The 27,957-nt window shown below is 39.5% G+C and overlaps 1 protein-coding gene across 2 annotated transcripts; it reads right to left on the bottom strand.

Annotated features, from left to right (window-relative positions):
* Positions 1-14: 14 nt before the first annotated feature.
* Positions 15-27,615, bottom strand: LOC308402410 (vitamin D3 receptor B). Of its 2 annotated transcripts, XM_080891229.1 has the most exons (11): positions 27,096-27,615; positions 26,733-26,806; positions 25,614-25,727; positions 11,026-11,173; positions 7,036-7,166; positions 5,366-5,562; positions 5,042-5,141; positions 4,191-4,371; positions 1,609-1,760; positions 1,122-1,238; positions 15-805 (listed from the first exon to the last, which is right to left on the bottom strand). In XM_080891229.1, exons 4-11 carry the CDS (start codon positions 11,169-11,171, stop codon positions 552-554), a joined length of 1,278 nt encoding a protein of 425 aa, XP_080747355.1. In that variant the 5' UTR covers positions 11,172-11,173; positions 25,614-25,727; positions 26,733-26,806; positions 27,096-27,615; the 3' UTR covers positions 15-551. The 2 variants fall into 2 exon arrangements, with proteins under 2 accessions (XP_080747355.1, XP_080747354.1); XM_080891228.1 differs by lacking the exon at positions 25,614-25,727 and having other exon boundaries at positions 27,096-27,614.
* Between the last annotated feature and the right edge of the window lie 342 nt (positions 27,616-27,957).

Genomic DNA, 27,957 nt, shown 5'->3' with positions numbered 1-27,957 from the left:
TAAATTGTTCTGAGTAAAAGTTTCACATTGGTGATGTAAATATAAAAACAACCCCAGTAAAACCAAGAGGTAGCTCAACTGAATGGCTAAATGAATAACTGAGTATGCTTGTTGTGTTGGTGTGTGCACCACAGGTACACACAGGTAATGTCCAGGCATTTGAAGCAGCTGTTTGTTGATTTAAATACAGACAAAAACACTGTATATAGCCAGAAGTCATATGTATAGTTTAATTTGTACTATCTGAAATTCCCTTGTTTACTCTATCTCTTCATATCTGCTTGCTCTCCTGCACAATCTTGGCCTCTACACCAAGACAGACTTCTTTATATGGGAATCCACACACACATGCAGTCGCACTCGCACTCACGTGCGCAGACACGCAGACACGCACACACACAATTTACTTTCTCTTTTTCATTTGCTTCATACACCACACCTGCATCTAGTCCAACCAGGACATTCTCAGCTCCCCTCTCTCTGTTTTTCTCTACCTACTGGGGTCTTGCCGCCAGCTTCCTCCCCGACCAACTGAGGTTCGGAGATTGCTTCTAGGAGACTTCACTGCCAAACACCTCCAGCACCAGTGGAGTGAGCTGCATGCTGTGCTCCGGCTGAAAGGACAGTGAGCGGTACTGTTTGGAGTGCTCCTCGTTAAGACTTCGCAGGTCGGCCAGCTTTTGGATCATCTTGGCGTAGAGCAGCCTCCCTCCCGGGTGGTGAAGCCTGATGTAGGCTTGCAGAGTCTCCGACAGTCGGTCTTGCAGGGCTTCGATCCGTGCATGATCCTGCACACCTGGGCGGTCTGCAATGAGGGAGGGGGGAAGAGACTCAGTGGTTTGATGTTAGGGAACAGAAAATAGCTTTTGAAATCTAACTGTCAGAAAGGATTATATCATTTGTGTTTATTGTGAACTAGCATACTGAAGAACAAGCAGAGGATCCAGTCATAATTCGTTTAAAAGCTTTGTGCTGCTTGTCACTTTTATATAATCAAGTGGACATATGCACAAATAATAGCAAAGTTGGCAACAATGTTTCAAATATTTTCTGTTGCAAGAAGGATACACCTCTATACTCAAATCATTCCTTCTACAGTCCTTTCTCCACACCTACACTACCTGGAGAAAGCAGACAGATGGCCATCAGCAGCACGTGCTCCTCCTCTTGCAGGTTGAGCTTCTTCAGTCCCACCTGGAACTTTACCAGCGGCTCCAACAGCTCCAGAGTGTGTCCCGCTGCAGAAGAGAACCATGCCATTAAAATGTGTAACCTACAACTCATTTCAGTGAAAATAGGCGATCAAAGAAATATAACCAATTCTTGTTAAGACTTCATTTTCATTCTCAGCTTTGTTTACACTAAAACCCGGCAATTTCTGGCTCGCACAATTGCCTAATTACCAAAGTTGAATTAGGCTCGTTGTACAGACTAATAAGAAACAGCAAAGCTAAATTTTGCATGCAAATGAGAAGACACACAATTATATATAACAAAGAAAACCCCAACTAAAATTCATAAAACACCAGTAGGCAGATCTCAACACTGTCTTTCTTTTGTCCTTACAGCAGTAAACATGGCAGCATTTAGACTGATGTTTGGACTGACCTTTGGTGACGTCACTGATCTGATATTTAAAGTCAGGTCCACCACAGCTCCAGGACATGTCTTCCAGGTTGAAGCTTTGATTTGAACGCAGCATGATCACCTCAATGGCACTGGACTTGAGCAGAGCAATCTGGTCCTCTGCAGTCAGCTCTCTACAGAAGGAAACAGAGGAATGACAACTTCCAGGAAATACGGGCCCTGACTCGTTTCAGCCTTGACCCCACGAAACACTGTGGATTTGTCAACGTAAACACAAGGAGAGAGTTTCAAGTGTGGAAGGTGGGACCCTGGTCAGCCATTCTAAATTTGTTTTTGTAGACATGTAATTTATTCTATGTGTTTAGAAAGAAAAAAATAAAATAAGATAAATCAGTTTTTCCTGGAGGTGCCCAACATAACCTGGTATGAAAGGAGATCCAGGAATTAATACTAAGGATGGTATAATCAATAAGTTATTTATCTATTCTGCACTAGGGACTGAAGAAATCATGAAAATACATTTGCTATTTACAGGACTGCAGAAGGGGGCAGCATCCATAGGTAACATATATAGTATATAGGTAGATAAGTTGGCAAATTTAGCAGTTTTATTAGCTCAGACTTTTACTAATTTAAAAAAAGTGAAGTGAAATTTGCCTTTTCAATTTTGGTTTCCTTTTTGTTGCACAGTCTAGCACATTCTTGAAAATGTTTGGCACCCATGTGTGAACTTCAGTAATCAGTAAAGCACCTTTCAAGGTTCAAATGGCTGCCCCATTAAAGACAGATTGCCATTTTGCTGTTCTATCCCTCTCCAAATATTTTTCTGTATAGTTTTGAAGTAGTACCCTTGTAGAAGGCAACTAGTTCAATCTGTGTCAATGGAGTAAGACATGACTTAGTGATATGTGTCTTTATTAAAAGGTCCCTCTGATCCTGTACAGATTACTGTAGAAACCACCAAAAAAAAACAACAACCCCAAACTATCACAATCTGTTAACTTTGTGTGCATCTCACAAATCATCTGTTTTGGTTTTGTTAATTATTTTATAAATAAATAACTATTCATTAACTCTATGCTGATATCATGACTGAAAATCCGTAGTTATGGAAACATGAAAATAATTGTTTTAAAATGTACATGAAAATGAAGATTGCTCATAGATCTGACTCTATAATGACTCCCTTACTGATTCCTGATCATAATAGCACACCTACACAGGTTTTCAGGTTCAACAACCGTTTTACTATCTTAGTCCAAACAAGTAGAAAAGAGTAGAAAAGAAAATATGCCTGCCTGCATGTGACTCAGCTGTGTAAAAGCTCCTCTGCTATGTGTTTGACATTACTGTTTTGCAATGAGAACTGCCAGAAAAAAAAACATGCCAGCATAGATAAAAGAAACTGATAAGCTTAGATATAGGCTTGTCCTCGATACTGTGCTTGCTACTCCTCAAAGAGGTTTCACTCATAGTCATAAGAAAATCATTTCCACTGTAATAAAATTCTTTTAAAATTGTTTTTGTGAAACTGGATTTCGTTTACTCAAGTAAGCAGACAGAGTACAGTACGCAATCTGTGTAATCTATGGCCTTTGGCCCAAAGCCATCACTATGCCACAACAACAAATCAGGCAGAAAAAAAACAAGTACAAAGTCCTCAACACCAATTTAGGTAAAGTGTCACTGATACAAGCAAATAAAGAATACGTAAAGAGAGATCGCAAAAGCACATTTAAGCAATCAGAATCAGAATATATATTAATCCCTAAGGAAATTATGTGGGTTACAGTTCCTCGAAGACAGTAACAGACTAAACTATTTAAATAATACAATACGTTACTGAGTTTACAAATTTAAGAAATAGCATTAATACATACAAATGGCTCAAATAAAGGATTCGATTTTTCTAGAGCTGCATATGCTTTACTATTCTAATGAGAGCCACACACACGGACGCACACCTAAGATAAGATAGATAAGATAACTCTTTATTGTCATTGCACAGTCATGCATAGTACAGTAGTACAATGAAATTGGAAAACTGTCCTACGTCGGCACTACATATAACACAACACGACACAATATGACACATCACAACGCAACAAACAACACAACACAGTATATTAACTTAGTATAAAAAAGAAGAATAAGTGTATGTGTATTGCACACTGTTATTATTGCACATTAATTATTATTGCACCTCGTTATAAATATAAATATTATTATTGTTATTGTTTGGTATGTGACGAAACTGCTTCACATACAGTTTGGAATGTGAAGGATACCAAACTGCTAAAAAAAAATCAAGAACATTTTAAAATCTCTTTTCTTCCTGTCAGTGACTTTACTGTCTGCCATGAGACACACAGATGAATAAATGAAAAAAAAAATCAGCAACCTAAAAACAAAATTGGTCAGATGTCAATTATTGTAATGTTATTTAGTAATTATTCTAATTTAATTAGCCTTTCTTGACATTTTAACATCGTTTTATAATTACTAAGAACATTTTTTGGCTGCACTAAAGGCCTTGGAGTCAGGTTAATCAGAAAACACTCTTGATTCTTTTGACTGACATCAGTCAGAGTGCACGCATGTACCTGAAACCGGGAATCATCTTGGCAAAGCCGATGACCTTCTGAATACTATAGGAGACCAGGTCAGCCAGATGGGGCAGCATAGAAAAGCTGGAGCCTTCTTCTTCACTGGAGTCAGGACTGCTGCCCTGATCCTGGTACATCATCAGCAGGTTGTTGAAAGTCATTTTGGTGTCAACTGACTCTGCAGTGATCATAACACAGAGAGCAGAGAGAGGGGGGGGAAAAGAAAGAGATCAAACATGAAGCAAGAAGAGTAAAGTGGTCACATGACGGCATGCAACAATTTCACACCATTTCAGTGTGAATATGCACTCAGAGATAAAGCAGTTGTGAAAACAGAGAGGGCTTGTTGGTGAAGCTTTACGACTTTAAGCTAACAGGAAGTGCGCTGAATATCCTCTGAGTGCAACTCCGAGAACATAGGAAGCTTCAGAGCTTGCTGTGGTTGTTTTGAGCTATCCGTCTCTGCTGTGTGCCGGTGCTAAGGCACATGACCCTTGCTGTGCTCACACCATTACTGACATATGCAGTAATGAACTGAGAAGCCAGGTGTCTGAGGAGTGCAGGTAATTCACACGATTTCCACTGAATTCCCAGTAAAGCAGATTATATAAGTTAACGTGAAAATAACTGAACTGGAAAATGAAATCCTTTTCCAAGTCAGGTGTTCACTCTTAGTAATTTTCCCAAAACATGTCTACCAGAAAGAGGGGAAAAAAGGGTGTTTTCTGACTGCAAGCCATTAGTAATTTCTGCTTTAATATCTTATAATTGTAGCCTTTTTCTCGTTTTTGGAAAGACACTGCTTTCACTTGATTGCCAGCGAAGTCTTCACAGAATGTGAATTTTACCTGGAGAGTGACTGAAAGAATCAGAGGAGGCATCAGACAGGGAGTGGAGAGAGGCAGCTCTGCTAGCGCTTCGTGTCACTGGGCCCTCACGCACAGGGGGCTAGACAGGAGAAAAGGGCACATGTAAAGGTTTCACGCAGCAAAAATTAAAAAATAGACAAGCATTTGATCTAAAAGTACGCTATTTTTCTGCTGTAAAATAATCCAAACTTTTATGTAAACTGGGTTAGGGTTTCATTAATCAATAATCAATTTAAAACCATTATGGTAAAATAAGGTGAACTATGTTTGACTGGATGATGTTAATTTGATGAAGACACAAACCCTAAATTGGCCGAAGTCAGAATAGGAGTCGTCATATGTTTTATGGTGAGCCTCCACCAGCGTGGCAATGATCTGACTCTGTTCTTCGGTGAGTCTGGGTCGCCGTGCCTCTTTCTCCGCTTCGCGCTGTGCCTCCTCATCCTTCCTCCGCTGAATCAGGTCCTTCTTCCTCTGCACTTCCTCATCTGTCAGAATGACTGGATAGGGAAGATCGAGAGAAAGTGTGAGAATTGTCAGCAAAAGAGAAGAAAAGTGCACAAATAAATTCTTTGCATGACAGTTAAGCTCATACACATATACAAAGACAACATTAATGCAAAGAAAGAATAGGAAATATCTGGGGTTAAACTGGGAAAAATGAAGAAATGTATAAAAAGTTATAGTAACAGAAGTTCTAAGGTACACCACTTTTAAAGCTTTTCAGTCTGGATTTGTGTGCTACATTGTGTTGACAGCTATGTCAATGTTGTGCTGGGTAAAGGGTGTCTGTTGTTCTCTGGAGGAAGAGAAAGGCTGGGGATGGGTCCATATGGAGACCCCTGCTGCACTGAACAACTGAATGCATTGTCTTTGTTCTGTCCGCTCCTTGTTGTTCAAGCCACTGAATTAGCTCACAGAAACAGAGAGAGAGGCAGAGAGAAAACTGGCTCTCAACAACATGCTGCTGGTTTTGTTTTGTTTTTTCACTTTTAACAGCAACAGCAACGACACTGGCTCCTGTTCACATGCAATAAAGTGAAGTGTTGTTGCTGCTACAAGCAACTTTTTTTTTTATTGGAGGAGGGAGTGGGACATTTGGTTGGCAGGGAGAGACTTGGACAATATCCGGATATTAGCAGAAGAGAAGAAAACACATATCTGCTATTTACAGACTATAAAAACAAACAGCAGTGTGTGGAAAGAAGAACCCTGGCTAGACGGTACATTAGGTGTTTAAACTTCACATGGAGTATACTTACTGTACACAATGTGAGGAGGAACTGTTAGTTCAAATGAAATATGTAAACACTAAAGGAGCAAAGACCCAGAGATACTTGACCTCAGACCAAACATTACATAATGGTTACAAGCAGGACAGCAAGCCCCCATGGTAGCAAACACCACATGTGTACATTTTACTGTGAATTCAATAAAAAGAAACAAGAATGCTTTAATGTATCTAACACACAAATCTGTACACAATGTGTACATTTTTCAAAGTAGGAAGTCGGTCTTGGGCGGTCCGGGATTCCAACATTATATCCTGGATTGGTGTGAGGTCCGGCATCCAGGGAACAAAGGCTTGTGGCTTCATTTTCAAGCCCATGTGCTATGCAGTTATTTCAAGAAAGAAGAAAAAAACTGATTGTTTTTTAATAAGAGAAGTTTTATTTATTTATTTATTTATATAATTATTGTAATTTATGCTTTTAATCTTAATTATTTTGTTTCTTTTTGTGGCTTTTATGCTTTCTATGTATCTTTTTAAAATGTTAATAGCTCAATTGGAAAGCATTTTAGGTCAACTTTTGTTGTTTTTTTGTTTTATGTGCCATTTAAATAGAAATGATTTGACTTCAATAATTAATAACCTGGTTTATTAGAACTGCAATCTGAACCCAAATTGAATCCACCTACATATGCGGGTTGGGCCAGTAACTGAAGACAAATGGGTGACCTGTCATACTTACACTCTTTCATCATGCCAATGTCCACACACCGTTTGAGGCGGCATGCCTGGCAGTGGCGCCTGTTGTCCTTGGTGATGGTGCAACTGCCGTTAAAGGGACATGTGAAGGTGGCCTTGCGCTTCATACTGCGCCTAAATATATTGTACACATTACACAGTATATTAAAATACAAACATAATGAAGTCTGTTAGCGCACAAAAATAAAAATCAAAGAATTAAATTAATACAACATTTATTTATTTATTTTTAAAGAGAAAGAGAAGAAGAACCTTAAAAGTGTTTGGCTGAATTCAACTGCTAAGGCAATGTGGAAACCTTTTGACAAATTATTTTGAGAGAATTACAAGACATCAAGAAATTCTGTACTTTTCCCCCGTCTTTTACATAAATAAATAAAAGATACCGAATAATAAAAATGCTGACTAAACAGGTTACCGTCTTTGTGCAATTTAAAAACAGCTGTATTTAAGAAGGTGGAAGGGCAGATTGATTAAATGTAATGACCTGAATAATAACACTAGAAGACAGCAGAATCATCTCCAACAAAAACAAAATGGAGAAGCTTCATAAATAAATTACAGCAGCACAGGTTGTGGTAACTGGATGTTGGGAAAAAACTGACATCTGTCATTTTGCCAGGTTAGAACACTGATGCTGGGGCTACTGAAACAATAAATGATTTACAACACTGTTAAGAACAGCATCGGTGGTCTGTTTCTTTCACAACATAATATTAAACATACATGGCGGAATATACCCATGACCACTACGGGGGTCACAGGTGCTGCTACTCTTTAGTGCAGAGGGGGCACGTGCAATACGATTTCCTGTCAGTCAAGTGAGAATCTGCAAATTCAAAGATCTTTGTTGACTTCTTATCATTTCCCTGAGAGAAAGGTTCCTCGGATTATAATCAAAGGGTGCTGGGAATATCAGTTTTCAACTTGATAACAGAAGAAGTATTAAGCTTTTAGAATAACATAACAATTAATTAACAACAAACAAACAAACAAAAAAAACATCAAATGGGGAAAAAATGAATTCCTGCCTCGATACATTGATTATTCTTGAGCAATCACCTCAGTCCACATACTTCATATCTGCCTATTAAGACATATTGACTGTGGTGTTTAAGCGTCTCTGCTTTAACTGCAGATAGATAAATAAATAAATAAATAAATAGCTTTTTGGGACATTAACATAGAAAGTAACTGCAGTTAGTATTTCTGTTCATCTTTTTTCTCCAAGGCTTCACAAATCCATACTCTTTCTTGTTATTAGTTATTATCAGCTGTAATGCTACTGTACAGGTCATTTAAGAAAAAAAATCCTTACAATTTTTATGACCCTGTCGAGAAAATCTAATATAACCTCTGGATGGCAGAGTTGTTGCACTTGACTGCATTAGATTTTATAGGCATGCCTAATAAAATGGCCATTTAGTGTATAAATGAGTGCAAGAAATTTTAGATTTTATATTAAACATTTTATATTTTATTTCTGAATTAAAAGTAAAAGTAAAAGTTCTGTATATACTGTGTCTAGTTACACACCGTCAACGACCTCCTCCACCTGGTAGCCTCACGTGCTTTTTATTACTGACTTCTTAGAAAATCAACAACATAAACTGACTATTGCTTGCTCAACATACTTTATCTAGGCCATCAGACCCAGATAAATATTTTTGACCTTCAAGTCTGAGACTGACTAAAAGTAAGTCAAAGGCAATCTACGGGACAAAAATTTGTCCTGCCAAACGGTGATGCAAGGCACAATGATTTACTCGGTAATGGACATTTATGTATGAAAATGTATACACAGATGTGAGCAAAAACACGTGCTTCGTGAAAGTTCAAACAAGGGCTATCAGCGAGCCGAGGAAGGAGATTATTAAACATCCGTCTTTTTTTCCCCCTCCCCTCCCGTTATATATATCAACACTGCTGAGAGAAACAGGCGGAACTGCACGGACACATCAAACACACACACACACACACACACACAAGCCTGGCACAAAATCATGACTTGCTCCAGTTTCGTCTTTGGAGAAATTGGAAACTCATGTCTGTATCAATGAGCAAGGAGTAGCCAAGACATTAAATACAGGAATGGGCTCGTTTGTATTCTCGGCCTGCTGCCCAGCATTAGTGTGGACACGAATGCTGTCAGCTGGTGTGTGTGTGTGTGAGAAGCTGTGGGCAGCGACTATACTTTATATCATAATATATACAGTGGGGCAAAAAAGTATTTAGTCAGCCACCGATTGTGCAAGTTCCCCCACTTAAAATGATGACAGAGGTCAGTAATTTGCACCAGAGGTACACTTCAACTGTGAGAGACAGGATGTGAAAAAAAAATCCATGAATTCACATGGTAGGATTTGTAAAGAATTTATTCGTAAATTAGGGTGGAAAATAAGTATTTGGTCACCTCAAACAAGGAAAATCTCTGGCTCTCACAGACCTGTAACGTCTTCTGTAAGAAGCTTTTCTGTCCCCCACTCGTTACCTGTATGAATGGCACCTGTTTGAACTCATCATCTGTATAAAAGACACCTGTCCACAGCCTCAAACAGTCAGACTCCAAACTCCGCCATGGCCAAGACCAAAGAGCTTTCGAAGGACACCAGGAAAAGTATTGTAGACCTGCACCAGACTGGGAAGAGTGAATCTACAATAGGCAAGCAGCTTGGTGTGAAAAAATCAACTGTGGGAGCAATCATCAGAAAATGGAAGACATACAAGACCACTGATAATCTCCCTCGATCTGGGGCTCCACGCAAGATCTCATCCCGTGGGGTCAAAATGATCATGAAAAAGGTGAGCAAAGATCCCAGAACCACACGGGGGGACCTGGTGAATGACCTGCAGAGAGCTGGGACCAAAGTAACAAAGGTCACCATCAGTAACACACTACAACGGCAGGGAATCAAATCCCGCAGTGTTCCGCTGCTGAAGCCAGTGCATGTCCAGGCCCGTCTGAAGTTTGCCAGAGAGCACATGGATGATACAGCAGAGGATTGGGAGAATGTCATGTGGTCAGATGAAACCAAAGTAGAACTTTTTGGTATAAACTCAACTCGTCGTGTTTGGAGGAAGAAGAATACTGAGTTGCATCCCAAGAACACCATACCTACTGTGAAGCATGGGGGTGGAAACATCATGCTATGGGGCTGTTTTTCTGCCAAGGGGACAGGACGACTGATCCGTGTTAAGGACAGAATGAATGGGGCCATGTATCGTGAGATTTTGAGCCAAAACCTCCTTCCATCAGTGAGAACTTTGAAGATGAAACGAGGCTGGGTCTTCCAACATGACAATGATCCAAAACACACCGCCCGGGCAACAAAGGAGTGGCTCCGTAAGAAGCATTTGAAAGTCCTGGAGTGGCCTAGCCAGTCTCCAGACCTCAACCCCATAGAAAATCTGTGGCGGGAGTTGAAAGTCCGTGTTGCTCGGCGACAGCCCCAAAACATCACTGCTCTCGAGAAGATCTGCATGGAGGAATGGGCCAAAATACCAGCTACTGTGTGTGCAAACCTGGTAAAGACCTATAGTAAACGTTTGACCTCTGTTATTGCCAACAAAGGTTATGTTACAAAGTATTGAGTTGTATTTTTGTTATTGACCAAATACTTATTTTCCACCCTGATTTACGAATAAATTCTTTACAAATCCTACCATGTGGATTCATGGATTTTTTTTCACATTCTGTCTCTCACAGTTGAAGTGTACCTCTGGTGCAAATTACTGACCTCTGTCATCATTTTAGGTGGGGGAACTTGCACAATCGGTGGCTGACTAAATACTTTTTTGCCCCACTGTATATATCATAATATAAGCATCTGAGTAGCCATTATATATGCAACTTGTGTGTACATGTGTCAGTAACTTATGCAATATTTTCCAATCATTTTGAGCTTTTTTTTTCTGCTGGCCACACAAACGTTATATCTGCACAGGCGAAAATTAAAACCATCAATTTTTGTACCTGAAAAAGCCCTTGCAGCCCTCACAGGTCATGGCGTTGAAGTGGAAGCCAGTGGCTTTGTCGCCACAAACACCACAGATTCGTGGCACATTCCTATCGAACTCATCAGCGGCCACAGTGGACGTACTCACAACCGTGGGCTCCATCACTAAAAAGAGAGATGAAATCAAAGGAGGAAAAGGGGAAACAAAAAGACACAGTAAACAACACTGTAGAAACTGTATGCAACAATTAACACACACACACACACAAGAAAAAAAAGAAAAGAAAGAAAAGAAAAATCGACACGCTTGCCCAACAACCAGCTAAGGACCCGGGGTGGTGCAGCTATTCAGGCTGAGGCACCTGATCTGTTGAATTCTCTACCTGGATCTGTAAGATCTGCCCAATGAGTGAATTTCTTCAAAAGTCAGCTAAAGATGTAGCAGTTTAAAGGGACTGTTGAATTTCAGATACAGAATCTGCTTTTACATTTTGTGCACTTTTATTCTTTAATTCTTGCATTGCTTTCAACTTGTAATTTCTGCATGGCTTTAAATTCCATCATTTATGTGCATAGATAAACTTTGATTATATTTGATTTGATATTTGATTATGTTTATATTACTTAATAATTTAATTTAATTTTTTACACTGACGCACAACACTACATATTTGAGAACACAGATAATAAAAATAAAGTTCCACTGTCAGATTTTTAATTGTCTCTCAATTATTTGATTGTAAAAAGTGAAACACTTTGTTTTTTTAAATTTAATCTTTGGCCCTTTTTTTTTAGGACTGCAACACCTCATCCTACTCTCTGCAGGGAAAATTAATTCTATGTTTTTGTCCAAGGAGAAAAAATGAAGACATATGAATTGAATATAAAAAAACCAACAAAAAAAACTTGTTAAACTTCAAAATGCTGAATCTCTGTAATTTGACTCTGAGGAGAAGAAAAAACTACATGTCACCACAAGGCTAGAATCCTCATGAACAACCGATGACTGTCTTTTTCACAAAGCTTCTTTCTTATTTCTTTTTTTGCGTGCACTCTACAGTTAAAGTGAGATAAAATGATTAAAGTGTGTGAAGGAAAGGGAGGGTAAGTAAACCAGTAACCCTCTTCCTTAAAAAAACAAACAAACAAAAAAAAAAAACCCTAAAGAAAAGAAAAGAAAAACAGCCACTGACATACCTGAATAATAAAAAAGTTTGACGGAGTCCTTCATCATTCACAGGTAATTAAGAAACAATATTCAGCCCAAAAGTCTCAGCGACTTTTGTTGCTTTTCTGTTAGTTCAACTGTGAATATTAATGGTGTTTTGTTAAATGAAGGTCTAACTCCTGGTCCAATTTCATTAAGGACGTTTAGTCTTCATTACAACAAAAGGTCAAAAGCAGAATAAAACAGAGGGTCTAGTCATTGCCCTTGTTCTTTGCATGCATCAAGTGTCTACAGTAGCTTCAACAGAGACCACATGCCTTAACCAGGAATATGTGCTATGGTACAGTAAGACTTGTCAACAAATATTTGTTTAGCCAATTCAGCAGATGGTCACACAAACGTCTGATAAACAACAGACCACAGGCAGACAACAGACAACTTTTCAGACTTTTCAGCCTCGCTTCTGAAACAGTGAGCCCCAGCGAGGTGATATAAAGAAAACTGAGCAATGTTTCGCATCCTACATAAGAAAATAGTTATACCTAGACTAAAATGGAGTAGTTTTGTGTGAAAGCTGGAGAGTATTTACCATCACACAATACTGGCTGTGAAAAAGCTTCTACGAATACTGTGGCGACCCTGTTTTGTTATTCCAACTAGTCTATAGTGACAGACTAGGCAGGGTGTGCCTAAACTCTTGTTGTTCTCTGTCGTCTCAGTGCATAGCTTGTGTTTCTTTTCCCACCTCCCCTTTCTCACATCCCTTTCTTTCTGAGTGCAAAGTAAACAAGTTGTCTCAAAGGTCCTTCAGAGACTGTTGGCCTATAAAGCTGCGCTAATCATCAATCATATGACCAAACATTAACAAAATTCATGTCTATGTGACAGTGCCCCCAGGTTATTTATTACATGGCTATGCTTGATATCCAGATGATGAAAATATAAATGAACATAGGTTTTACATTTCAAGCACTGGGGCTCCATGTATCCAAAATAATGAGCATTACCCTTGCTGGCCAGGATTCCGGATTTTGTTTGCAAACACCAGAATGACCCAAAACACATTTGAAGAGGCTGTTTCCAAAGCAAACCAAACAAATCCACAGATGCATATACCACCTGGGTTAACCTTATGTTGTTGCAATCTTTGCCCCTAAAATTCTCATAGGTATGTGTTATAAAAGTTATATCCTCTGGTAGTTTTGCAGTGCCAGTAGATGGAAGGACTAACTCCTAAACAAAGAAATCACATCCAGGCAATGCAATGTCCCTGGGGGGGTCTCGTGGTGCTGATCTTTCTCACATACAGTCATAAAAAAAAAAAGCCTTTAGAAGTCCTGCTGGTATTTGGAAACGTGATACATTATCAAAAACCAAGAATACTCCATGATTCAGCAGAAAAAAGCAATGCTATGGCTGATTAAAATTTATAATAATCCTTTTCACGGGTCTAGTATAAGAACCACAAAGCTGTGAGTGCTGTCATGTAATATTACACAATTATGACCAGTATAAATGAGAAAAGACCTTTACAGAAAAAACAAAAACACACACACAAAACATAAAACAAGTTCTACTGAACACAGGAAAACTACTCCCAGTACACATTCACACTCATTACTCACTGTGAACCAAAATGCCCATTTGCTTCACTATATCATCAAATGATCACTGAAGTCAGCCTTCTGTGATTGCATTCAGGCTTGACAGGCCATTACACTAAATGCACAGTAGAATTGAGAGAGCTCTAAATAATGCATCAGGTTATTAGACCAGATCTGTAGTCATTCCAGTATTGGGCACGCAAAGCCAGGCGGCAAGTTTTGTAGCTTCGGGCTTCTACTGAACGTCTCACTCTTGAATGATATACATATTGTGTGTATGCCGCTTGCCATCAATCAAATCTGTCACTGTGGTAATCATGCAAAATAGTATACTACACTGTGTGTTACAGTGGTATAAAGTATAACACTGATTTGCTTACAGAGTTGAGGCAAAGGGTAAAAGAAGACATTATGGACATTGCAAGATATAACTCTGTACAATGACATTAACCATTTTTTTGTGAAAGGCTGTAAAGTTAACCTTTTGGTTTCCTCAATATTCTTGAGAGCCAGAAATTACAATATTTAAACATCAGAACGAAGTGCTAACTCGTTTAGCAAGTTGTACCCACAAACTGAACAGGTGAAATGCACAGGCATACTTCATTCTTCTAGTCCCAAGTAGAAGAATAATACAAAGGCTAGAATGTGCTTGTCCTACATTATATGTATACACAGCAAGACATAAAATGTGGTACCTAAGTCCATTATTAATGCTCCAAAAGGTAGCAACAGCACAAACATGGTTGTGAGGTACAGTTCAGCAACTTTATCTAGAGAAGGGAAGAACGTTGCATGTGTCAGGACTAGGGCTGGGCTATATCATACCGTTCACGGTAATACCAGTGTAATTTTGGGCAACGATAGGAAAATGACATATTGCGACAGAATATGGGTAAAATGCGCATGCCCAGTGCCTTAGTTTACATACGCACATGTCGGCGACGCAGAATGAGAAGAGCGATAGTGGATCGTTAAATGAAACAGATGAACCATAATTGGTTTGTAAAAATGCTGCAACTTCAGTGGTGTGGAACTGGTTTAGCTTTCATCCGTCAGATACACAACAAAGCACTATTTTTGGTAGCGCATGCTAGCAGGCCGTCGTTATTACCGTGTTGTTTGGAAAATATGGCACACTTAAAATCAATCCTTTAATTTTTCTGAAAATTGACAGTGCCCCTCATAATCCCGTGTGCCTTATGTATGAATTCTGGTTGTGTTTACTGACCTCGAAACGATTTTATGTGGTACATGGTGCTCGAATATCTGTCAAGTGTTTTAGTGCGACTTTGCTAAGCTACGAACCCGCACCGCTTGATGGATTGTTGGAGCATTACGGCTATATTAGGCAGGCGCCTCGTGGAGTGATACGTACTGTGCTTCAACATAATATTACCGTGTTGTGTGTGTAATACCTCTTTTTAAGTTTTGTGGATATTATACATGGTTATGCTGAGGATATGTCGGCCAGTTTCCACTGGAAATGCCTTTTGGTTAAACTGTCAGCAAGGAATTTGCATTTGCACTGTTAAATTTTTATATGACTTTAATGCACATAAAAAAAACAGCTGCTTGTTTAAGTGAAAATACATTGATGGGGTTTTTTGCACTAATAAAGTTGTGGAGTTGTAAAGTATTTTGTCTAGTGTCAATTATATCGTCAGTTATATCGTTATCGCAAATTTTCAAATGTATATCATGATAAATATTTTTGGTCATATCACACTGCTCTAGTCGGGACACTTATTAGTCAAAACGACCACACTACCGTTGTTATGACGGTGGAAATCAGCCATCTAAAACCGATTCCCTAGCAGCCTGTTATCACACTGTTTTTGTCTTTTTTCATTTTATGATGGTAGTCTACAGAGACTGACTTGATTTTGGAGCAACTCCCAAATGACTACTGGAGAACCTGTGATAGATTTCAAGCCAATAAAATATAACAAAAGAGAAAGTGATTTCAGTTTTCTTAAGTGATTTTTTTTTTTCTTGGAGTTATAAACTGCTGATACCGATTTTTGCTGACTCAGATTTTCTTCTTTGCCTCAACGCAAAATATTATTTTCATAATAAAACGAATGATTGAACTTTAAATTGAACTGTAATTTCCCCCACACGGCAGTAAGTAATGGGATCTTCTCGCTGAAACAACTGAAAATAAAATTGTCTGCTAGGTATTGATAAACGAAAAATGGGTTGATGTGCACCCATCTTTGTTTCCTGACACATTATATCTTACCAAACAGTGAGTGTAACAGATTTATACAAAACAAAACAATCTATGGTAATTTAACTCAAAGGTAGGGTTAAACCAGGCAGCAGCTCAGTGGAGCTGAGAGCTGTGCAGGAGCTCAGCTCCTCCTACTCTATCCCATTATTGCTAAATCGCACACAACTCTTAAAATGCACTTTCAGACACTGCAGATTTCTTTCTTCTTCATTAAGCAGGTCATCCCACAGCTGCAGGATCGATGTGTGGTTTTCTAGATTAGACCGTATAAATTTCTGAATTACTTAAATCTCCTGATATGATCTTATTGTAGCATTATTAGAATAAATGCTTTTCTGAACAGCAAATAAGTGAGCATCTGCACTAGCTGATTCAAGTTTATGAAGGAAAAATCATTTGAACCACTGCAAGATGGTTTCAAGTTATTTTCAGCAACAGTCCAAATATCACATTTTCCTCATAATTGAAGAATATAAAGACGCTGCATTAGTTCAAACTGTCATTGGGCTGCAGTAACCCAAAGAAAATCTTGGTGTTAAAGTTGTGTGTAGTTGACAACAACAACAAAAAATCTCCAGGTTACTTTTTGATGACTTTAATGGGCCCTGGTGCAGAGTATCATGTATGTACTAGCCTTATTAACCTCAATTAAATTATATTAAAGTATATTAAATCATTTTCCCATAACATATGAGAAAAACTATTAATGCTATCAGACCTCATACCCTAAACAACAAATTCAAAATTACATACCGTATTTTCTGGACTACAAAGCGCACCCGAATATTAGCCGCACAAGCTAAAATCAGGGGAAAATCCTGTTTTGTACATACATTAGCTGCACCTGACTAAAAGCCGCAGGTGTTTCAATGTTGACTTATCATATGTAAGAGAATATGCACAAAGCGAATTGTCAGGAAAGAGATGGCTGTTTGGAGACACAAACGACACACTTTTATTAATATTTTGAAAAACAAGTTATGGGTAAATATTTGCATAACTTTTTAGGTATATGTACAAGTACCGGTAATTACAAGTGCGAAACATGTACTGTGCTTCATAAATGAGTAACAAATGTAGTACATAACAATAACCTACAGCACACCAGAAAAATAGATTCGGCCTACCTTTTAGGCTCAGGTGCAGTGACACAGCTTTAACAAGAAGAAAAGTCAGTCATTCACCACCATCTTTCTCTTCTTCCTGCGCACTAAAACCACCAAAGTCCTCTTCTCCAGTGTCGGAAACGAACAGGCTCAGGATGGCTTCGTCATCCACTCTCCGCTTCTCTCCTTCGTTGTCACTTTCAAAACCAAAGAAATCCTCGTTGTCAGTGTCAGAGTTGAACACCCTCAGAAGGGCCGTGGCGGTGTCCTCCTCTCCATCATGCAGCAGTCCAGCCCTTCGAAATCCGTTGGTGATCGTGGATGTTTTCACACTTTTCCACGCTGTCAGAATCCACTGGTGGAGTTGGGCATAACTTGCTTTTCGTAAGTTTATCGCCGCTCATCATCCACGCCTCCCACTGAACGCGTAGCGCTACTTTGAAGTTTGTTTTTCGCGCTACTTCGTACGGCACTACGTTGCCTGGCGGACGGACATGTGACCAACATACCACTCTTGAACCCCGATACTGTGTGTCTGATCACATGCCCTTCCGCCAGGCAACGTAGTGCCATACAACAGCGGAACAAACAAAACAAATCCTCTTATGATATCACAAAAATCATGGACAATCCATAGAAAAGCCGCACCTGACTAAAAGCCGCAGGGTTCAAAGCTTGTGCAAAAAGTAGCAGCTTATAGCCCAACAATTACGGTATGTAATATACTGACTTTTTTGTGTAGCTGCTGCTACTGACAAATGCCTGAGTAATCGAATCTGTTCCTACCAAACAGTCATTACACCAAGCATTTCTGATATATTTACACTAAAACTCTCAAGTGTTAAACAGTAAAGTTTAAAAGTTTTTTATCTGACCATTCACCTTGCAGTGTAGGTGATGTAGGTTTTCACAATTACGTGCTGCAACAGCGTAGATGGTATTGTTTTCCCCTTCAGAATAAGTCTGTTTGTCATCATGGCAAAATGATCACGTCAAAGTCCATCTTCTGGAGGACAATTTTTTTTCAAAGCAATACTATCACAGCCTTGAAAGGTGCAGATACACAACTTTACAGGTGTGCAGTTGACAATGGATTCAAGGCCCAGTTTGCACTGCAAAAGAACCAAGTCAGATTTTTCAAATCCTTATATTTTAACTTCGTGTTTTCTAGCATACTTGTTTTTGTTACTAGGTGGGAATATCTTGCAATAGACGAAGGGTTCATAAGAACTAGAATAAACTGAAAGTCAATGTGTTACTTGTTTCACTGTTATTATGCACAGAGCAGAGTGTTGTGCTTTTGGAGACGGGGGCGGTCTAGCAATGCTTTTACCTTTTTTCCATACAAGGTGCATCTAATCAACCATGACATGGCTGCACGAGTTATTCAAAAACATCACCGTGTTGCCTCTGCTGTTATCTTAGCAGGAAGAAGGAAAAAAAACTATCCTACTGTATATAAACGATGGACACAGCCAATGAAGCCAATGAAGCCATTTCAAAAGTGCCAACTGAATAGAGATCTGAGAAAAATTACCCAAATGCTCATTTGATTTATGATACTAATGAGTGTATAGTTATAATCATTTGTTTCAAATTTTACTGAACACAAGCTGTTTTTCATTTTATAAATAATGGTCCTATTTAGCCTGAAAAAAGACAAAAAAAAATGTAACAAACAACAACAAAAAACCCCAACATCATCCCCTTGCTTGTGATGTCTGGTTTCAAAACACAAGGCAAGAGCCACAGTGCTCAGCCTTAGGCTTCAACATTAGAGTCCACAAACCAGTGGGTGATGTCATGCTGGCTACATCCTCCATCACAGTTTACCATCTTATAGAAGCAATTTTTATTCTTTTTTGATCTGGTGCAGTTGATGTTCATCCTTTTCTTTTAATTTCCAGGGCAGAAAAGAAGGAGAAATGTTAAGGGGGAAAAAAATAGATTAATTTTATCTTAATTTTAAGGCTGCTTTTATCCTCCTACAAGTTTACTTACAATTCGCTCCCTTTTAAAGAACAGGCTAAGCAATTGTGCATAGAATAAGCACAAGACAACATAATTTCATGTTATGATTTGCATCAGGACTGCCATCTTGGCAAATCAAATGAAGCAGGGCTTGAGAAAGAGGGAGTTACTATGAATTTGAAATGTATTGTATATTTGTGGCAAAAGCTCTAAATATAAAAAGAACACGAGGAGGTAAAACAAGGACAGTCAGTAAATGACACAGAAGGCTGTACATATTCTGTGCGAAATTATGTGGTACTGATGGCAATTAAGGTCACCCATCTCAGCCGTATGACTAGTACAAACAGGGATAAGTTTACCTCAGCTAAAAGAAAAAGAAAACTATAGTCTGACATGCTCATCTAGACACCTCCACTGGTTTATTTAAAATACTTTGAATCTCTTATGCTGCCTGGGTTGTTTATTGAATGTGGTCTGTCTCCAAAGCAATAGTTGCAGTGTACATGCACAAATTCATAGCTTTGCCCTTTGCTAAACCACTACTTAGTCATAAGTACAAAAATATGGGTTTAACAGTGTAACATCAAACGGTTTTGTTGTTGCACAATTTCCGCTGGATTCCATAATCTTCGTTTAATCTTGGTGTTGGGAACATCACAGGATACAAATCTTTTCCCTTTCTTTATGTTTCAGTTACACCTAACTACAAGGATCATTTAGATGAGTTCCCATCTATTTCCCTGTGAATGGCTGTTTGCACTCATAAAGAGGAAATGCCATCCCACAGAAGCGAGCAGTGAGTTTCGTAGGACAAGAAGGATGCAGACGAGAAGCAGGCCAGAGAGTGAAAGGAGATGTGGGGGTATTGGAGCAATAAGAGATAAAGACATATACAGCAAGTAGAGGAGGGGTGACCTCTTTGTCAATGTGACTCTGTGTCTCACAATGGCCCACTGTACCCTGCTTGCTGTTTTGGAAATGAGGAAGAAATAAATACTATGAGGAGCGGGCACACAGCACTGTCCCAAAGACGGCGATCAACGCAAACAGCCTGTTTTTGTCATTTAAAAGGCTGACTAAAAATACACACAGTCATAAGCCACTTCAACTACTGGCTAAATATAAATACATGTCTCATCTTTGACAGGCCCTCATCTTGAGAAGGATCAGGGGGGAAAAAGCAATTTGCTATTCGTGTTGGAATCACATTTAGAGTATGATTTATTTCTGCTGGTCCTGCTTCACTCTCATTTTAAAATCAAGGAGCTCATTTGGCTAGTATCTGTTGTTGTATGCATACACACACCGATGACTAAGTTTCTCTACTGATCGGTTAGGATAACTAGGGCAGCTATTAACTGATATATCTGACTATATGTTGCTTCATCATTAAACGTCCTAGAAATTCATAAAAATATATATCCCAAGGGCCTCACGTCTTTGCTAACAATCCAACAGCCAATAATATTCAAAATATGAAAAACAAAAACTTTTAATCAATTCCTTAATACAGAGATAGAAACCGAGAAACAAATTGATTATAAAGCTTATAAGCAGCTTCTTTTGCACCATTGGCACTGTTCTCTCCACAACTGAATAACTCTCATTTTAGAAATAATTGCTTGAAATGAAATGAAATTACAAAAAAAGGCAAAAGCAAAATGTACTGAAAGACTGGAGCTCGGAGGTCAGACATACAGTGGCAGTGGAGGATGAGCAAGAGAAGAGGGCCGCAGTAATTATGGGCAGTACCACAAACTGACTCTAGCATGTCATTTTAACTGGGTGGTGAAAGCTGCAAAATAAAGACATTACCCCAATTTTGGATGAGAGGCTAGGGAGGTTCCCTGTCTTTTAACCCAAAAGACCAGCTGAGGGAGAACAAGTGCTACTTAACATGCAGTGGAGCAATGACTCATCTTTTCCTCCTTTGATTTATTCACGTTATGGCTGAAATGACACACATGTTTCTCATAATCCAGAGTAGGGCTGTGCGATATGACCAAAATCCCATATCCCGATATAAAACATCTATCGTCCGATAACGATATAAATCACAAAAAATTGAATCTTTTCTGTAAATTCTGTGAATCTCGGGTAGGTGAAGTGTTTCCAGCTGGGCGTCTTGTACCTGGAGTCGAGTGTTTTAACCGATGCATGAAACTACACATTTTTAGACATAGGTTGTAACGGCTGCCGTTTTCTTTGTGAGTATTTATTACACAGCGTGCTGCGGGGAAAAGCCTGTTCTAACGTTTGAGTCTAAGGTTTATTTTTTAGCACCTGACGGCTCTTTTTTTGCTTCTCATCCGTCAATACTCTGCATACTTTTTCAAGGGATTCCTTTTTTTTTGAAAATTCTCAACAGGATCTTGAGCTTTATTGTGAAAGGTTTATGTGGAAAATAAACAAGCGGACATGCGATGGTTTTACCATCGTTGTTGCTAACGACAACCCATAAAAACAGGCGCTTGTCCGTCTGTAGTGTGGTTATATTAAATATAAGAGAAAGCGAGAACTTTAAGAAATTAATATAGCCACTACAGTGACCATCAAAACGATGAAAAAATATTGCCGTAAACAGTTTATTTTGCGACACCACGAAACAAACGATAGCGTAAAATGAAACGATAGATGTTTTTATATCGTCATCCGATATATATCGTTATATTGAACAGCCCTAATCCAGAGACTGATGCTATAACTGGTCCCAGGTTAGACCAGCATTGTCTGCGAAATGCTTAATGCTTCGCAGTTGAGCAGCTCATCAATTCTTAAGATAAATGGTCTAGAACTGTGAGTGGTCTGGTCTGAATTAGCATTAATGTGCCCGAAAAAAATAAAATAAATTAATTTTAAAAAATTTATCACATCTTGCAATAAAACAGAGTATCCTTATTTGCCTTAACACATGAAAATCATTTAATTAAATGTTAATTAATGAACACCTGGCAGGATTTTAACTCTGAGGACTTGGAGGAATATCCCACCAAAGTCTGCATAATTTCTTCAGAAAATGGCAACAACCACATCACATTTATTAGTGCAAAGTGTTTGCACCACACACATCCTTGTGTCCCAAATGACCACCTCTATAACTACACCTTCTAACAGGTTGACATTTGATGTCAATCAATGCAAATATGATGTCTTGAATACAGATCGTGTTAATCTGAGGAACACAGAGAGCAGACATCTTAAGAGCTAGTATATGACATGCAGTAACACAATAAACATGAAGGATTATTAATATAGTAATGCACCACTTTGTGTACCCCTGTGTGATTCTAGGTATCTGTAACTGTGTGTTTCTGCTACACTTACTGGATCTACAGGGAGTGTGAGCTGCTGTGAAATATTCATACAGGGATAAGTGCCAATGTGGACCATGGCAAGAGTCCAAAATCACTCATAAGATAACTTTTTTCCCTCTGTTCTTCTTGCCATTGAATTTCCAGCTGCATCACAAGTATGTGATTACCAAACAGGAGAGTGGTCATTGGTTTTCATTGTCAGGTGCCCTTGTTACTTACAGAAGAAAAATAAATAACACTTCAGCTGCGAAAAAGATTTGGAACACAGCCCAGATGTTAGATTAACTTTCATCTCAGTCAATATCAAGTGATTATAAAACACACCCTCAACCCATGCCCACCATCTAACAAACCTAATTAAGTGATGCCATTAGAGCCTGGACGCTGAAATGAACCGTGATTGAGGACAGGGCAGGATATAACAAAGCAAGTAACAGGGAGGACCCAGACAGCGTTTTCAAGAAGGGATCATTTTAAGTGCACCCAGATATACAGAAGAGAGAGGGGAAAGCGGGAAATAAAAATCTCTGGCATCACGTCCCAAGAATGTCAGCAATGAACTTACAGACCACATCCCAACACATAAGAGTCAGAGTCAGAATCACATCCAGACCTATAACAGTACTGGAAGAAAGAGAGAGATTGCTATGGAGCGTGTGAGGGTGTAAACTAGAGGAGGACCTGCACCACAGTCCAATGTGCATGCTCCATCTACATCACATGACGCAATCCCACAAATGAATCTGAAATTGTTCTCTTCTGCCAAAAGTTTTTCTTAAAGGGAAAAAAAACATACAGTTAAAGAGAAACCAACGAAGGGGGGTGGGGGGGGGGGTTGGGGGACAAAGATGAGTTTTTGAGGGAGTTAGAGAGAAAAGGGAGAAAATATAGGCAATGAGTTTTACTGCATACTTCAGGCTGGGTCACTACGAGTACTTAACACATCAAACAAACTGGATCTGGAATGACCCTGGCTACAGAGGACTGTTCTACAATGGAAATACACAGCCTTGTGACTCATGCTTAGAAAGGTATATAGAGTGAAGCCAACAATACCATTTTGGGGGGGGGGGGGGGGGGGGAGACACACAATGAAAAAAGGAAACTGAAGGAACAAGGAAGGTGGGTCTGAAAATAACACAATCTGAGATTAGTGATATATAATCTCAGATTGTGATTATATATATGTTAAAAACTCTTAAGTTAGGAAAAATAATGAATAAATAAATGCAGGAAACTGTGTAGAGAAAACAATAGAACCCCCCCCCCCCAAAAAAAAAAAGAAAAAAAAGAAAAAGAAAACGGACAACGTAGACCTAACAACAACAACAAAGCAGACAACCAGAGTCTGTAATGCAGCTAAACAACCGGCTGAGCAGACTGGTCCAGTCCTGTCTATTCACTTTGCCTCTCTCTCATTCTTCCTCCTGCAGCCTCCATGGGACTATCTCATGCTCTTTTCCTACAATCGCAGGGAGCATGTTACAGCTGCAGTAATAGCACATGACAAGGTGACCTGTGCCCCACACAGGATGGGCTAAACTGGGGTTGGAAAGGGTGGGGGGTCCCATGTCCCGTGTCCAGCCCTATGGTCTCTGTAACCCCCTCCCCACCTCACGCTCCCCCAACACCCAGGCCCCTCTGCTGGCCAGTAACGAGAGAGAGAGAGAGAGAGAGAGAGAGAGAGAGAGAGCTGCAGTGACGGCAGGCTGCCCCCCTTATGCTGGGCCCCTTGCTGGACTCTGGAGGGGAAAGAGACGAGGCAAGGAGAGGCCCACTCAAACACACACCAAAAGTCTTGTTTATGTCTATGTTGAATTTGACAGAAAAATGCACATTCTCTAGCACACGGAGTCACACACGCAGAAAATCCAACTGGACAGAACCGGACACACTACAGACATGTGGGTGAGGTGGATGCAAAAACACTTAGCCGACATGTCAGGTTATATAACCACCATAAACTGCTCTCTCTCATTCAGGAAATAGTCCTATTAAAAGACATAAACTTAAAGAATTCACTGTTTGTATTTCTATAAAGAAGTCAGATTTTGAAAGGTGAAGAAATGTACAATGCCATTAAAATTTTGTACTTTACCTATTTATATACTAAAATAAACAGGGAAAAAACAAACAAACAAACAAATCACTACACGCAAACTGCCCCAGTTAAAAACAATGACACAGTTTGCTTTCCAGGAATAATTCATTTCAGCATGATGCGCTCCATATACATCATGTTACCTGTGTGATGCTTCTGGCCTAGAAAGCATCAACCACAAGATGTAAAAGAGGACCCAAAGACATTAGTGAGAACTTAACACTTCATTAGTCTTACAGGCAACAGAACATAAGTGTCAAAAAGCGTGCATGTGCAGAGGTACGTATAAGTGGGTCTTCACAGCAAAGCACAGCAGCTTCTCTCTTTCTATAGGGTCACATGTAAGAGGAAGCAACCAATTACCCTAGTCATGAAAAAGAGGAGGGGGCTGGGGTATTTCAGTGTGTAGGAGACCTAATGGGTTGTGCTATCACCACAGCATACCCCTCCATAAACAACCTGCTACCTGTTACTGTAAATAATGACACAAACCAGGCCCTTTTCGTAGCTTCCCGCGAACCGTCTGTGCTCAGTCCTACAACAAAAAGGATTTACGTCACCGAGCCTAGTTTGTCTTGATTTAGGTTGAGTTCAGGCCCTGACCCAAATAATATCGGTTCTTGAGTAAATTTCCAAGTTGTTTGAATTCAGAACATCATTAATAATATGTTAGTTAAGACACTGGAAAGAGACAGACCATTTATTTCACAATGTGAGTTGTGTACGCTGATACATTAACAGGCTGCTTTATTAGAGACTCAATAGAAATCCAGTCTAATCCAAAAACACTAATTTTACAACCTTCTGAGTTTCTGTTGACATCAAAAGGCGGACAGTTTCTATTTTAGGTTTACTATTGAAGTCATACATTTTGTGGAAATAAAATCCACTCTGATTTCTATAATTATTTTATTAGTCCTTTATTTATCCAGGTTAAATTTTCACTGAGATTAAAAACTCATTTAATAATAATAATAATGGATACTTTATTGATCCCCATGGGGAAATTACTTGTTTTTCTCTGCATTTGACCCATTCACTCAGTGAAGCAGTGGGCAGCCCACTAAGCAGGCGCCCGGGGAGCAGTGTGTAGGGACGGTACCTTGCTCAGGGGTAACTCAGGGTAGCCGTTAAGTGGATTCGAACCGCCGACCTTCCGATCATGGGGCGACCACTTTACCTACTGAGCTATCCCTGCCCCATTTCCAAGAGAGACCTGGCATCATAATAAACATAATAAAGTAGAATCATCACCTTAGACAAAATTTACAAAAACTGAAATTTTGTAAATGTCTAAGAGCTGGTGTATTGGCCTGGAATAGAATTTACAGCTATATGTATGTAATAAAGTGAACAAGTGTGTATCTCCCATTTTTTCATCAAAAATGGATAAATGTGAGCCCACTGGGAAAATAAGCAGTATATATACCCCTTGCTATTAGTTTTACCTGGACCCATAAGTTAGTTAAATGAAGAACAGTGGTAGGCAACCTGTGAGCAGAAGGTTGTTAAAATTTCAGACTTGAAAGAGACAGGAGGCTTGTGTTAATTAATGGTGTCATTATTCTTAAATGGCTCCATTCCCCATTACTATTAATGTGAGTGCTTAAGGTGTAGTAGTATAAATAATTCCAGCCAAGCAGAAAGCAGTATGTGTTGTGTTACAGTGAAAGGGATTCTGCTCCCATGCTCACATAACAGTAGTAGCACAGGAACACTATAGCTGTAAGCTATGTGACAGGAAAGCTGAATTGTACACCAAGTACATCAAGTCACTGCAGCTTCTCAGTATCTTATCATGTTCTTATTGAGCCAATAAAATGTCAGCTGATATCAGTTTGTTATTAAAGGTGAATAAGAAAGCAGCAATTTAATATTAATATTTTCACTCTGTAAAAGTTTTTATGGGGACATATAACAATAAATTTTAAGTAACCCTGATATTCACTTTTGCATATAAACACACCTTAGTTTTGGGACTGTGACTGATTTAGGTAACTTTCCAAAATTTAAAAACTACTGACGCTTTCACTGAAAATTTATTTAACTTGTCATGGGGTAATTAACTTATAATCACTCGGGTCCATGTTAAAAAAAAAACATCTAGACACTATGGGAAATTTTGCGTATGAACAAAGTTGCATAATTTCTTAGTGTACCAATATACTATTGCACATTGCAAAGTATGATTTAAAAAACAAAAGAGAAAGAAAGGTCTCACCTGATGCTTTAGCATGTCCTTGCACAATAGGTAAGACGTGAAACCCTTCTTCAATTTATCCCAAGTTCTTAATCCTGTTTAACAGAAAAGCAAAAAAAAGTGCAAGACGCAAGTCACTGAGTGGGCCTTTTCCAACAGTACCTGACCTGCAGTTACTCTTGTTTATGTAACGCTGAACTATTTTCAACAGCAACGTACATACTCAGGGGTAATCATATAGCGTTGAGTGCGGGAACAAACACCGTGATAGAGCCACAGAGTGAAACTGCGCTAAATCAGTTTCTTCTAAAGTCTCGAGCGACTGAAATCACAACAACTCAACTCTCGACCTTAACATTCCTCCGGTGTGTGCGAGTTTCATACCTCAGCTCAACTTTTCCCCATCAAGACCGAGTTGTTTTTAATCCTCTTTAGTCGTCGTTCGTCGTAGTCGTCGTCTTCATGCTCTTGCAAAGTATGTCCCCTCCATGTTGACGAGAGGCAGGTTAGCTTAGAAAGAGAAGACGAGCGCGCGGCACTAAACTCAGAAACGTGTGGAGACTTCGGGGAGAAAACGTTAAACTCGTACGCCCTTCCAGACGTTGGCTCTCACAGCAGCCGCGGTAGTAGCTAACGTTAGCGTGGCTAGCTTGGCTGCTTTAACCCTAAAACGCGGCACCAAGTTCAGCCAGCCCATTAACCGTTCTGCAGCCGAGCGCAACGAACGAGCTGCGGGGGAAACGGTTAACACGCAACTGGGTATCACTCAACAGACAAATGCACGTGCCAAAATGATAATAACGCAATAACAGCGACGATACTCCGACGAGATTTAGGCTATCCCTCCTTCTTCAGGACCCAAATAGATGGCCATTACTTTTTTTCTTTTTTTGTTATGCACCGCCCCCTCCCTAGGACCTCTACGGGAAAGAGGGATTTCCCCCCCCAGCCCCTACGGCAACCAATCACGCTTGGGCTTGATTTGTCTCCTCCGTTGTGGTTGGCCACGCGTCTCTCAAGCTCTAATCTGTTCGGTGGGCTCCGGTGCCAATAACTCGGAGTTCCGTCCCCCTCAAACAGGGGTGTGTCGTGACGTCAAAGGTAACGAAGAGGTAAACAACTTTGACCGCGTGAGGTTTAAAGCGACACCGTTTGTCTGTGATCTCTGATTCAACGGAGACCCGGTGTGGGGATTACCGTGCTTAACATTAGACACGGTATGTCGTCCCAATAGGTGGAAATTGCC

The sequence above is a fragment of the Rhamphochromis sp. 'chilingali' genome (genome assembly GCF_963969265.1).
Source record: "Rhamphochromis sp. 'chilingali' genome assembly, chromosome: 9".
Taxonomy (NCBI): Eukaryota; Metazoa; Chordata; class Actinopteri; order Cichliformes; family Cichlidae; genus Rhamphochromis; species Rhamphochromis sp. 'chilingali'.
The sequence above is the reverse complement of the archived record's forward strand: the minus strand, read 5'-3'. Positions and strand labels throughout refer to the sequence as shown.

Excerpts from the sequence above, each read along its gene's own strand:
- LOC308402410 (XM_080891229.1), bottom strand. The coding sequence starts at position 11,171 with ATGGAGCCCACGGTTGTGAGTACGTCCACTGTGGCCGCTGATGAGTTC. Across the intron at positions 5,563-7,035 it reads CATTGGCATGATGAAAGAGT|TCATTCTGACAGATGAGGAA; the intron begins GTAAGTATGACA and ends TTCCCTATCCAG. Across the intron at positions 1,761-4,190 it reads AAGATGATTCCCGGTTTCAG|AGAGCTGACTGCAGAGGACC; the intron begins GTACATGCGTGC and ends TTCCTTCTGTAG.